The sequence below is a fragment of the Chamaea fasciata genome, unplaced genomic scaffold (genome assembly GCF_029207755.1).
Source record: "Chamaea fasciata isolate MVZ Bird 193981 ecotype frontalis unplaced genomic scaffold, bChaFas1.0.hap1 SCAF_5, whole genome shotgun sequence".
NCBI lineage: Eukaryota > Metazoa > Chordata > Aves > Passeriformes > Sylviidae > Chamaea > Chamaea fasciata.
In genome coordinates this window covers 1,140,883-1,153,772 of record NW_027094090.1, presented here as the reverse complement: position 1 = coordinate 1,153,772, position 12,890 = coordinate 1,140,883, and the positions used below count along the sequence as shown (strand labels likewise).

General features: G+C 47.9%; 1 protein-coding gene across 2 annotated transcripts; it reads left to right on the top strand.

Moving 5' to 3' along the window:
* Positions 1-115: 115 nt before the first annotated feature.
* Positions 116-12,402, top strand: CEP41 (centrosomal protein 41). 2 transcript variants are annotated; one of them, XM_066182623.1, is made up of 11 exons: positions 116-181; positions 478-541; positions 1,365-1,412; positions 4,778-4,839; positions 5,533-5,602; positions 6,048-6,177; positions 7,558-7,709; positions 8,858-8,925; positions 9,562-9,676; positions 10,338-10,553; positions 10,747-12,402. In XM_066182623.1, exons 1-11 carry the CDS (start codon positions 149-151, stop codon positions 10,893-10,895), a joined length of 1,107 nt encoding a protein of 368 aa, XP_066038720.1. In that variant the 5' UTR covers positions 116-148; the 3' UTR covers positions 10,896-12,402. The 2 variants fall into 2 exon arrangements, with proteins under 2 accessions (XP_066038720.1, XP_066038721.1); XM_066182624.1 differs by lacking the exons at positions 116-181; positions 478-541 and adding an exon at positions 2,509-2,814 and having other exon boundaries at positions 1,361-1,412.
* The last annotated feature ends 488 nt before the right edge of the window (positions 12,403-12,890 follow it).

The window sequence follows — 12,890 nt, the reverse complement described above, 5'->3', positions numbered from 1 at the left end:
GCGACGCGCGCGCTCCCCGCTGCTCGGGCTCTGATTGGCTGCGGGCCAGGCGGGCGGCCAATAGCGGCGGGCGTAGTTGCGGGGTGGGCGGGAGGCGGGAGCGCGTGAGGGGACGGGCGGAGCGGGGCTGAACGGCGCTGAGGGGGCGATGTCGGCTTGGGGCGGATTCGGCGACCCTCAGGTGCCCTGAGGGGTTTTCCCTTCTCGACGCCGTCCGGGCGGAGAGGGGGGACACGGGGGAAGGGCGGCGGGGATGGTTCGTGCAGCCCCCGGAGCCGTGCGGTAGAAAAACGGGAGGAATTCTCCTTTTGAAGGCTTTGAAATCAGCGCGGTTTAATACCGGCGTGGGGATTCGGGAAATTCTCCCTTGTTTTTCTGTCTCTTAAACCCCTTGAAATCGCATTTTCGGTTCATTTTTCTGCCTGTTTTATTTTATTTTATTAATTTTGGCTTCTCATCTTTTCCGTTTGGAAACAGCTCCTAAACCGGCGCATCCCCTCGAATCCCAAGTACCAACATATAAAATCTCGTCTGGACACTGGTAAGTGAAATTGTCGTGGGGGTAAAACCACCTAAAATGAGTGTAAGATGACAGAAAAATGTAATTAATGCCCTAATTACCTTTACCCTGAGCTAATTCACCCCAACACTGCAGAATCCTTATTGAGGTTATGATTTGTCTCATCAAATGTTTGCATTTACAATTTTCCTTCAAAGCTGAAATCTAAACAAGCAGGAACTATATAGATTTAAAATTATATACAGATTTAAATATTTTTTTAATGTATTTATGTGTATTTATCTTCACACACCCCCGTGCACCTCCCCTGAAAATTGAGATTAAATGCTCTGTGTGTAAACGAGCACGTGTTTAAAGTCTGAAAACTTGTTTATTTTTTTTTCTCCTTTTCTATTATAAAGGAGAATTTGGGGGTTAAATAGATTTTAAACTGGGTCAGGCTCTGTTGCGCTGGTTCCCATAGAAATTCCTGCCCTTGGAATTCCTGTATCTTTTCAAGGGTGGGAGCCACGATAATTATTTGGGGGTGTCTTTGTGGTGGTTTTTTTTTGGTTGTTAAACCACCTGCATTTTATCCGGGAGCACAATCTTGTAGGATCCTCACCAAAATATTGGGAAAGGAGCAGCAAACCCTTGGATTTTTCTGTTTAATTTCTGCTTTCCTTGAGAGAAAAGAAGAAAATTGTGGTGTTTTTGCACCTTTTGTTGGCACTGTGGAGGAGGATCTACAACAGGCAGCTGTTTCCTTCAGAGCAATTAAAATTTAAGCCTTAAGAGACCTAAAGAAAACCCCTAAGAAATGAATAACGGTGATAAATTTGGATTTCTTCTGTTGTTGTTACAGGGAATAGTTTGTCAAGATACATGGAAAAATTGGAAGAGATCAAAAGGAGTGAGTACCTGGGGAAGGAGCGGGACGGGTTCAAAAATGGGTTGGTTCAAAACTCAAAGAGCGGGAGATGAATTCCAGGAGGGTTTTCCTTGCAAATCTCCAGATTTTATAATTGAATTTAAAAAAAATCCAAGCAGGAATCTTCCAGATCCTTCTTTGTGCAGGTTTTTTTTTTTTTTTTAAATTGGATTTTGGTCTTGGAAGTTCTCTGAGCTAAGAAATCCAGGCTAGATTCATCTGGGAAGATTCATGGATCATTTCTGAGGCTTTGTTTCACTTTTAGGTCACAACTTGAGCTCTTTCATCTTTACATTATTTAAATTCCTATCAAAATACTCCATGACAGGAAAAAAAAAAAACCCAAGCTCATTTCTTTGTGTTTCCATTGATTTCACCGGCACTAAGTGCTGGCATTTTGAAGACTTCAGGTTGTTCAGGCTGATGAGGGCCTAAATTATTTTTATTTCTCTGTTTTCCCACCCCAAACCAGGCTTTTCAAACATTTTTTTCCCAATAAAACCAGTGATTTTATGACTTTATTCTCAGATTATTCTCACACAAGGAGCCGGGAAAACTCTTCTACCTCAAAGCTGCGTTTATGGATGTGAAAGAAAAAAAAAAACTGAATTAAACTAAAACCTTCATTAGTGAGGATTAATTAGGTTTTGAAACGTTCAGGTTTAGTTCTCAGCCCCACTTTGTGAGGGAATTTATTTGTGCAAAACGAGCCTTTGTTTGTGGGCTGTTTGTTGCGTTTGGGTTTTTTTTTTCCAAACACTGCAGGTCTTTGGAGGGAAAAAAATGAAAAGAGGAATGACCTGGAGCTTTCCAAAACTCTCTGTTGACTGAGATTTCAGTGCTGGACACTGCCTTGCTTTTTATTTGTGTTGAAAATCTTGATTTTTTTTTTTTCTCTCTGTGGGTTTCCAATCTCCCCACGGATCTGTTTCGTGCACTTCTTTTATTCCCTCCTCTTTTTTTGTGTGTGTGTGTGTGCGTGGTTTTTGGAGGGAGGAACTTTCTCACTCTGTCCAGGCTGAATGGACACGTTGTGCTCCCAGGGAGTGGAGGAACTTCTCCCCCTTTGGTTTCTCAGGGATAAGATGACACCCTTTGGATGCAGATTGAAATCCCCAGCACAGGCACCTCTCTGTGCCTTTATGTAACCCGAGAGAAGATTGAAACCCGCCCCGTCAAAAATTAAAAAGCTGCACCCACCACCACCCATCCATCCTTTGGAGGATTGACTTGAGGACACACAGGAGGGCTCTTCCTTCTCTCTTTGCTGTCGTTTCCTCTCCTCTCCAAAGCCTTCAGGAAAATTTCCATCCTTGGAAGACAGAACCATTCCGAGCAAAAGCCATGTCAGGAAATCCCGACGGATCCGCCAGGACCGGACCGGGTACGTGGGGTTGGGTTTTCTTTGAAGCTGGAAGCAGCACTTCTGAACTCTCTGGGAAATAATTTTGGGTGGTAAAGGCAAGATTTAGGGCAAAGAGGCTTTTTTTTTTTGGGGATAAAAACTCCTCATTTGAGGCGGGAAGGAGCCATCCAGGAGCTGCAGTGTTTGACAGCGTTTCTGCTTCGCCGTTTTTGTCCGTCCAGCACTTCCCAAGATCTGCTGCTTTTGTTTCTCCTTCGAGGTGAAGTTTATTTGCCACGACAGAAAGGCTCTTTTTGGCCTCGGCTGGGCAATTTTACTCCTTGAGCAGATGAAAGGGGGAATAATTACAGGAGATAATTGTTGCTGGGGTTTGTTTGGGTTTTATTTGAGGGATTTTTTTTTTTTTTTTGAGGGATTTTTTTTTAAGGATTTAACAACCTCAGCTTGAAGCTTGAAACCAGGTGGTTTTGCAAGAACCAGGAGACTTATTTCCCATTAACTGACATCCTGAGATCCAGTTTCTGCACCCCCTCCTCCTCCAAAATCCAGTTTCTTCCCCTCCTGTGCTTCAGCCCCGTGCTTTGGATGCGCAGTGGATATTCTGGAAAGGCTCCTTTTTTCCTAGGACAACTCGTGAGGTGCAAAGAGGTGTTTGTTTTGCAGCCTGATCAAAGTGATTTAGGGTAGGAATTTAGGAATTTGGGGACTCTGAATGCTTTGGGAAGAGATCTCAGCCTCCAGCATAACCACAACTCAGCTTGAAAAATTCCCATAAGTGAATCCCATGAGATTTTTTTGGGAGGGGGGATTTTTTTGGTGTTGTTGCTGCAGGAATGTGCACAGGAGCCCTTCCCCCTCATCTCCCCTAAGCTAATGGAGCATTCAGCAGATGGTTTTAGAGGATTTAGAATCGCTGGGCTGAGTGGATTTGCCAAAGATCCTGCTCTCCATTGTTATCCCTGAGCAGCTGGAGAGGGAGCAGCTCCTTCCCAGCCCTGCGTTTCCCAAAGGACAAAGCTCCCATTGCTCCCCTGGGCAGGTTATTCCGTGTCAAGATGTTCCTACTGATACCCATCCTGGCTTCTCTTTCCTCCTCCTCACACCTTTTGTTTCACTCCAGGAGGTTTTTCCTTTTCCTCTGCATCTCCAGGATCTGGATGGGATCAGGCTCCCACCCTTGGCTCTCTTGGGATTCTCTGCTCTGGATCTTTGCCAACAGCCCTGCTCAGTTTTCTTCCTCCCTGAGCTGGATTAAGATTCAATTAGGCCAGTTTCTTGTGTTAATTACCCATTAAGACTCAATTAGTCCAGTTTCTTGTGTCAGTTATCCGTTTCCTTGAGGAGATCCTTGTCAGCAAGTGGAAGAAATTAGAGTTTAATTGTCAGATCGAGTATAAAATCTTGGAATTTTTTTTTTTTTTGAATTGTTAAGGTAAAACCTGCGTGTTTAGCTTGGTATTTGCAAAGACACGATCCTCCATGCTCTGATTCTGCTGTAATTTACACAAAAATTAAAAATGTAAGTGAATTAATCTTTTGTTTAAGGAACTTTGTGACTCCAATGGGCTCCAAAAAAACAGCAGGGAAAGGAGAAATTCCTGAACTTCCTCTTGCCCCAGCACCATGGAAAACATAAATTCATATTGGAGTCTAAAAGCAACTAAATCTGCCTCTTCCACTTCATCGTAACTGGACAAGATCTTTCTTTATAACTGGTATTAATTAAAATCTCTCTTTATGACTGGTATTAATTGAAATCTGTCGTTATAACTGGTGTTAATTAAACCCTCTCTTCATAACTGACATTTCACAAACTCTCCAGGTTTGCTGCTCTCACCTTTCAGCACAAACCTGCCCTGAATTCCTGCCTGGCTGCAGAAGAATCTCGGAGGAAAACTGGGATTAAGCCACGACCTGGTGTCTAAAAAAAACTGGGGACGAGCTGGAAATTGACCTTGCCCTCTTTGTTTTGTTTTTGAAGATTACAGGTATAGAAAGGATGAGCTGTTTAAAAGGCTGAAGGTGACAACTTTTGCTCAGCTGGTACGTACAGATCCCTCTCTGGCCTCCAAAATCTTTTGGGAGCTGCATTTTTCCCTTGGAATTAAAAATTCCTCTGTAATTATTTAGCTGCAGATGTAATTATTCTGTCTTGGCTTCTCCCTGCAAATAATTCATTCCCACAGTGGCCAAACGACTTTAATTACAAATCAAAGTTTGTGGTGGCTCCATCTTTGAAATTTATTCCTTATTTTATTTGTCCGTTAACTTAAAAGGACAAATTAAAAGGGTCTTAAAAAGATCTTCAAGCACGTGCGAAAGAAAAAAGGCTGTGTGAAAACAGCACCTAAATCTGAGTTTTGTGTCTGAAGCCCTCCCTGACCCCAGTTTAACTGCAGAAAATGGGCAAGTTGGGACTTCAAGGCATTGTTTGATTCAAAAGCAGTGAATCATAATATAAAAAACAGTGAAAAATTGATCAGGAAATAAAGAGTTGAGGGGTGGTGGTTGAAAAAAAAAAAAACTGCTTCAAACTAGAAAAAAAAAACCAACCCAAATTGTCTTTTCAGGAGTGAAGGAAAGGGAAGGTTAAACTTGGAGATGTTGAAGAGTGGGATTCTGCAGATTTGGGATTTTTATTTTTTTTTCCCCGGGGTTGTTTTGCCTTGAGCTGTGTGTTTCCCTGGCCTGGATGTGGGGATCAGAGTCTCTGATGTGTGATTTTGTGCCCTGCAGGTTCTCCAGGTGGCCTCTCTGTCCAATGAAACCTTAGAAGTGACCAACGAGGAGCTGCACAAGCCGCGAGGTGGGGAAAAAGGGGAGAAAAACCCCCCAAAAAATGGGATAGAGGAGCAGGAAAAGGTGGGAAAAGACAACACTGAGGGCAGGGACAAAGGGGAAGAGCTGAGGGAAAATAAAACTTCAATTGCCTGCAGCAGCAAATCCAGGCTGAGAATAGAAACACTCCTAAAAAAATTAGGGTTTGCAAGTAGGAAAGGAGCATAATCCACATCAAAAATTCTGTTTTGTTGGCTTCTTCAAATGAAATCTCAAGCCCCCCCACCCAAAAAGAGATAAAAAATCTGTTGGCTCTTTATTATTTTAAATAGGAGGCCGTGGGTAAATTCTCCTGGTTAAGAGGATGAAGATAAAGCCGTCACGCTTTTCTCGCCAGGAATAGAAACTGCCCTTTAAGAAGCCTCCTTGTTTACCTCCTCCTGCATCTCCTTAACTCCTTTCCTCTTCCCCAGGCGATGGCGATGCTGCGGGCGACGATGCAGGAGGGACGAATGGCCAAGGGAGCCCCGAGGGCTCACCCAGCTCAGTCCTGTTCCTGAACAACTCGGGAGGAGGAGAATCCCATCGCTCCACCCTGCAGAGGTGCCTCACGAGAAAACATCATTCTTTTCTTCCTGCAGGCGTTGGTTTGAGCTCGGCTGAAACTGGTTTTAAATTGCTGCCGAGTGGTTTTGTCCTGTATTTCTGTATGGAGAGGTTAGCGGGGCAGAGGGAAAAAGGGTTGGCAGGATTTCCTGTCGGAATGGGTTTGGGGTGGAGGCAGCAACCCCAAGGTTGTTGTCACCTGGTGGCGGCGTGACGAAGGAAATTTGTGTTTGTGGGGTTCCGTGCGGGCCCTCACATTCCAGAATTTTGGGGATAACTCAGTCGTGGATGTTCCTGTTGGGATGTTTCCGTGTGGATGTGGAGGGGCAGGAGACAGGGAATGGCTTCAAAGTGACACAGGGGTCTTGGGGAGGAATTCCTGGCTGGGCTGGAATTCCCAGAGAACCTCTGGACTGCCCCTGGATCCCTGAGAGTGTCCGAAATAAGTGGGGGAAGAGAAACTCCAGGGAAACCTTGGAGCTGCTTCCAGGGCCTCAAGGGGCTCCAGGAGAGGTGCAGAGGGACTGGGGACAAGGGACAGAGGGACAGGACACAGGGAATGGCTTCCCACTGCCACAGGGCAGGGCTGGAATTGCCAGAGCAGCTGTGGCTGCCCCTGGATCCCTGGAATGTCCAAGGAAGGATTGGAGCAGCCTGGGATGGTGGAATTGTCCCTGGAATGAGCTCTGAGGTCCCTTCCCACCCAAACTGCTCCTGGGATTCTGGGATTCGGGACACTCAGGATCCATCCCGAGGGATTTTTATGGGAAATGGGGAGAGAAAAGAGAGGGAAAGGGAAGGGAGACCCTCCATGGATTCCTGAGGTTCCAAGTGAATCCCCTCAGTCCATTGATTTCCTGGAGAGGAGATGGATCCAATGTCAGGCTGGGAGAGCTGGGAATGTTCTCCTGGAGAAGGGAAGGATCCAGGGAGAGCTTCTAGAACATTCCAGGGCCTGGAGGGGCTCCAGGAGAGCTGCAGAGGGGCTGGGGACAAGGGACAGAGGGACAGGACACAGGGAATGGCCTCAGATTGGAAAAGGGGAGATTGGGGTGGGATCTTGGGAAGGAATTCCTGCCTGGGAGGGTGAGGAGGCCCCTGGATCCCTGGAATGTCCAAGGTCAGGCTGCACATTGGGGCTTGGAGCAGCCTGGGCCAGTGGGAGGTGTCCCTACCCATGGCTGGGGTGGAATGAGATCCTTAAGGTCCCTTCCCACCCAAACCATCCTGGGACTGGCAATAATTCCAACCCCGCCATGTGAAGGAATCCCAGGACGGTGCTGGAAGAGGAGCAAGTTTTATCCCAGCTCTTCCCCAGCCTTGGAGCTGCTGGAGAAACCCATCAGCATTCCTTTAACCCCCGTGTTCCCTTTGCAGTGTGATCAGTGGGGTCGGAGAGCTGGACATGGAGAAGGATTCCCCAAAGGAAGAGGATCCGCAGGCCAAGGAGAGGCCTTACCCCGACTGCCCCTTCCTGCTGCTGGACGTGCGCGACCGCGACGCCTACGAGCAGTGCCACATCGTGGGAGGTGGGCAGCTCTTTGTGTCCTGGTTCCTTTTGTCTTTGCCAAAGTTAGGATGAATAACACAAGGGAAACATAGATTTTGAGTTTGGACTCAGTTTGTTTACTATATCCTATCTATTTGTAGTATTTACAGACTCAGGAGTGGTGAGCTAAATTAGGAAGTTAGAAAAACGAGGGAAAATGAAGAGCTTCGAACTCTTTCTAAGGTTATTTAAGCAGCAGTGCCACATCTTGGGAAGTGAGCAGCTCTTACAGTCCTGGTTCCTTTTTTCTTTGCCAGGGTTAGGATGAATAATACACAGGAAATGTAGATTTTGAGTTTGGACTCGGTTGTTTATTATTTCTTATCTATTTATAGTATTTTCAGACTCGGGAGCGGTGAGCTTAACTAGTAAGTTAAAAAATGAGGTGGAATGGAGTGCTTTTAACTCTTTCTAGTATTATTTAAGGGATCATCCCTCAATAACGAGGTGACACCTGTATTATTTATGGTTTTGACCCAATAATGACCGCTTAAGGCCCTTTTTCACCCAATTACAGGAAACTACCCAAACCTATGAAGAAGAAGGTGAAGAAGGGCTCAGACGATGCCCAAAGCCCTCTATTATATATTAAAATCTTGTTTTCCACCTTGTGAGATCACACAGTACTATTCAAACTGCGACTCTTCGTGCTATCACACGATCTTGGTGGTTTATTCCAAGGCCTCAGGTCAAAGGTGGTACTTGCCTGAGGGTCAGCCCCTTTTAGCTCAGGGCCACATTCCAGCTGCATTTTGTCCCCCAGCTGGGACATCACTGGGTGTTCCCAGGGCTTATCCCAAACTCAGGGGGTTCTCCAGGCTGTTGAATCTCAGGCTGTTGGTGTTCAGCCTCTGGATGAGTTTTCCCTCTTTTTTTTCCCCTTCTGCGGCTCATTTGCAACGTTGTCTAGAGCCATGAATCTGTATCCAAACTATTTTTCCTTCTTTTTTTTCCTTCTGCAGCTCATTCCTACCCCATTGCAACGTTCCCTAGAGCCATCAATCCCTATACAAACGGTTTTCTCTTCTTTTTTCCCCTCTGCAGGTCATTCCTACCCCATTGCAACCTTGTCTAGAGCCATGAATCCCTTTACAAACCATTTTTCCTTCTTTTTTTCCCCTTCTGCAGCTCATTCCTACCCCATTGCAACGTTGTCTAGAACCATGAATCCCTACACAAACGATATTCTGGAATATGTATCCTTTCCGTGGAAACATGAGGAGCTGTTGGCGAGGGCCTCCCTAAAATCAATTGGAGCTTATCCAGGCAAAATTAGGGATCTCAAAAAACAAAAAAGTTGGGACAGGAGGTGGAGTTAGCTGGTGCAGCTCCACTGCCTCCATCAGATGCTGGATTCTGCTTCCTCAAGGCTCCTCCTGACTCCAGTGGGAGCTGCCTGGATTTGGCATTTTTGGGATTTTGGCTGCTGGGAGGCCCAGCCACACTTGGGCACTGCTCTCTTCCTGCTGCTGCTGCAGGGATGCATCCATCAAATCCTTTGGCTTCCTGTCAGCACCTCGATGGGATTGGGGCCAGACAGAGGATTATGGAGTGGGGTTAGGCTGATCATTGCCAGGTTGTTGGCGCCGAGGGGAGGTTGGAAACAACGGGGCTGTCGCCGTTCCCGATCTTCAAGCAATGCTGGATCCAGTGGGAATTAAGCTGTGTCTGCCGAGCCTCGGCCGCTGAGAATTCCGCAGGGAGAAACATTCCTGCAAGCCAAATATGGAATCTTCCCCTCTCCAATCCCACTTACATGTCTCCTCTTCTTCCTAAAACATTCCAACGTCCTCTCAAGCTCAGCGGTGACTCCTTAACAATTCCCGCGGCAGAAAAACGCCCACGGCAAAATCATCATCGTGTACGACAACGACGAGCGCCTGGCGAGCCAGGCGGCCACCACCATGTGCGAGAGGGGCTTCGAGAACCTCTTCATGTTGTCTGGGGGTAGGTTGGGGCTGGGAGAGCTCCCCCAAACCTCCTGGGGAAAAAGGAGAGTGTGGGGAGCAACTTGTGGGAGCTGGGGATGGGGAAGGTTTGGCGCGTGGAATCGTGGGATGGTTTGGGTTGGTGGGAAGCTGAAGGATCATCCAGTTCCAAACTTTCCCAGGTTGCTCCAAGCCATGTCCAGCCTTTCCTTGGACATTTCCAGGGATCCAGGGGCAGCCGCAGCTGCTCTGGGAATTCCAGCCCAGGCAGGAATTCCTTGCCAAGATCCCACCCAGCCCTGCCCTGTGGCAGTGGGAAGCCATTCCCTGTGTCCTGTCCCTTGTCCCCAGTCCCTCTGCAGCTCTCCTGGGGCCCCTTGAGGCCCTGGAATGTTCTGGGAGCTCTCCCTGGAGCCTTCTCTCCAGTTGACTTCCAGCCTGCATCCCTGGGAACTGCGGGGCTCCTCTGGAATCTCTCCAGCAGCTCCAGGTCCTGCTGCTGTTGTCCCCAGAGTCGGACTCCATGTGGGATCTCACCTGAGCAGGGCAGAATTCCCCCCCTCTCCTGCTGCCCACATTTCTCCATCCAAACTTTCCGGACTCCCGGCTCCATGAATCCCTCATGACCGCTCCCTGCTGTCCCATCCAGCTGGGATAACAAGTTCTCTGTGTCCCTGCAGGCCTCAAGGTCCTCGCCCAGAAGATCCCCGAGGGCTTGATCACCGGCACGCTGCCGATGTCCTGCCAGGTGGCCGCTCCCACAGGAACTGCCCGGAGGAAAACCATTCCCAGGTTGCCACCCACACGTGCAGAGAACAAATGGAGGTTTTCTGCAGATGACCTGCAGAAGTTAAAGCATTACCTGGCCGAGGAGCAGGTTCCTTCAGACACTGCCAGTAAGACTCCAGAGCGTGTTGCAAACCTCGTTATGGAATCATGAAATAATTGGGTGGGAAGGGACCTTAAATCCATCCCACCGTGGGCACCTTCCCCTGTCCCAGATTTCTCCAAGTCAATCCAACCTGGACACAGCCAGGGGGCAGCCACAACTTGTGGACAACCGATTTCTTGATTTGTTTCTCCCCACAGGCCGCCTTACCCGAGGTGTTTCCAGCCGCGATTCCAAACTCTCATCCGTGAGGAGCAACCCCAGCCTCCCCAGCCCTGCCGGCACCGTCAGATCCCTGAGCGGCTCCTCCCACAGCAGGACCAGCGTCCAGAAAAGGCCATGGAAATAAATTGGAGCCTCCAGGTTTTGAGAATCCTGAGCAGTTCAAGCCCCCTTTGTGGTTTTTAGGAATCCTCAGGGAAAAAAAAGCAGCCGTGGTGAGAATTGGCAGCTCGGGTAAGGCTGGGCAGCTGGAATGATGTTTCCTAGCGGCAGGAGTGGCATCATCTGAGGTGCAGGGCAGGACAGAGGTGCTAGAACTGGTTTTGTAGGGGAGGGAGTAAACTGGTAGTAAAGGCTGGCACCAGTAGAAACCGTTCCACAGAGTGTTTAGTCCAGCTGAAGGAATTTGTGTCCGTAACATTCCCTGGAGCTGTGAGGGCGAACGGGCCGCAAACCACCTGTGAGCACGAACTTTGGTATTTTTAGCAGAGAGAAAAACTCTCAGCAATTTGCCAAAAGTGAGAGAAGATCCTGGAAGGGGGTTTTTTCTGGGGGGGGGTTTCTTTTAAAATAAATTATGCTAATGAACAGAAGTATTAATAGTAAAGATGTTTTTTATTGCCCGGTTGGTGCCGTGACAGTCGTGCTTGCTCGTGGACACTTTGTGAATAGTTGTGTCTTTTCCAAGGTGAGCTGGAGGAGAATAACTGGATTTTTTTTTTTTCCCAGTGACTCCTTTGCCAGAGGTTTTTTAGGAGTTCCTTTAAGGTTTAGAGTGGCTGAAAGGGAATTTTGCTGCTTCTGCCTCACCAGTGTCCCTAAAATCCAGCAGGGAGCTGGGATCTGGAATTGAACAAGATGACGTTTTCCTGGGAAATGAGTAGCACAGTTTTCCTCAAATTGGTGCTTCTGGATAACCTGGGAATCCTCTGATTTCCCTGAGCTGCCTGTGGGACACTTTGGAGGTGATTTTGGTGGAATCCTGCTCCAGTTTTTCCATCTGGCATTGCTGAGCCTGGTCCCCCTTTGGTTATCGTGGTCTTGTGTGGGGTTTGTGTGTATTTTTGGATTCAGTGTTTTTCCCCCCCCTTTTTTAAAGCAGACAATCAACACATCCCAAAACTCACTGGTGATTTTGGGATGATTCTGGTGAAAGGACAAAAAGTAGGAGAAATGGCACATCATTTCCATTTTTGGCAGCTTAGGACTCAACGTCCCTGAGCACATTTTATCTTTTATTGTGTCTCTGAGCGTGAAATCAGACAAAGCTGATTGCAGGACTGGCAGGTTCAGTCTGATAAGGCCCTGCTGCTCTGGGAGTAGATTTTTCCAGCTCCACGAGCTCTTGGAAATGTCATTGCATTGGCTAAAATCCTGATTTTGCTATGCAGCTGTGGGAGACAGATCCAGAATCCCTGGCTGCTCCGTGCTGCGTGAAAACCTCGTGGTGAAACAATCGGGCAAAACTGGCCTGAGTTGTTTGAGATCCTCCAAATCCCAAGGAGTCAAAGCAAAGACTGGATGTACTTTCCCACCACCTCGATGGATTTGTGTGGATTTTGGACTCTTGGTGTTGTTTGGAGCAGAGTCAAACTCTGCAGAGGCTGAGAGGTTTAATTTAATAAAAATGGAAATTACAGCATCTGCTTGGGTGATTTATTTGCAGCTTGGAAGAGCTGTGGAGAGCCCTGGAAAAGCTGGGAGTGGGCAGGAGCTCAGCTCCCCATTCCCTAGGGATTGCAGCAGGTGAGGAGGGATCACACAATCAGAAAGGTTTGGCTGGGAAGGGACCTTAACGCCCATCCAGTCCCAACTCCTGGACACCTTCCACTATCCCAGGTTGTTCCAAGCCCTGTCCCACCTGGCCTTGGACATTCCAGGGATCCAGTGGCCACCACAGCTGCTCTGGGAATTCCAGCCCAGCCAGCAATTCCTTCCTAAGATCCCATCTGGCAGTGGGAAGCCATTCCCTGTGTCCTGTCCCTCCATCCCTTGTCCCCAGTCCCTCTCCAGCTCTCCTGGAGCCCCCAATAAATCCTGCTGACCTCATGTCCCAGAGCCCAATTCCCTTTCCATCCTCTGCCAGAGCAAAGGGAAAACCCCACCACCTCCCCTCCTTTTT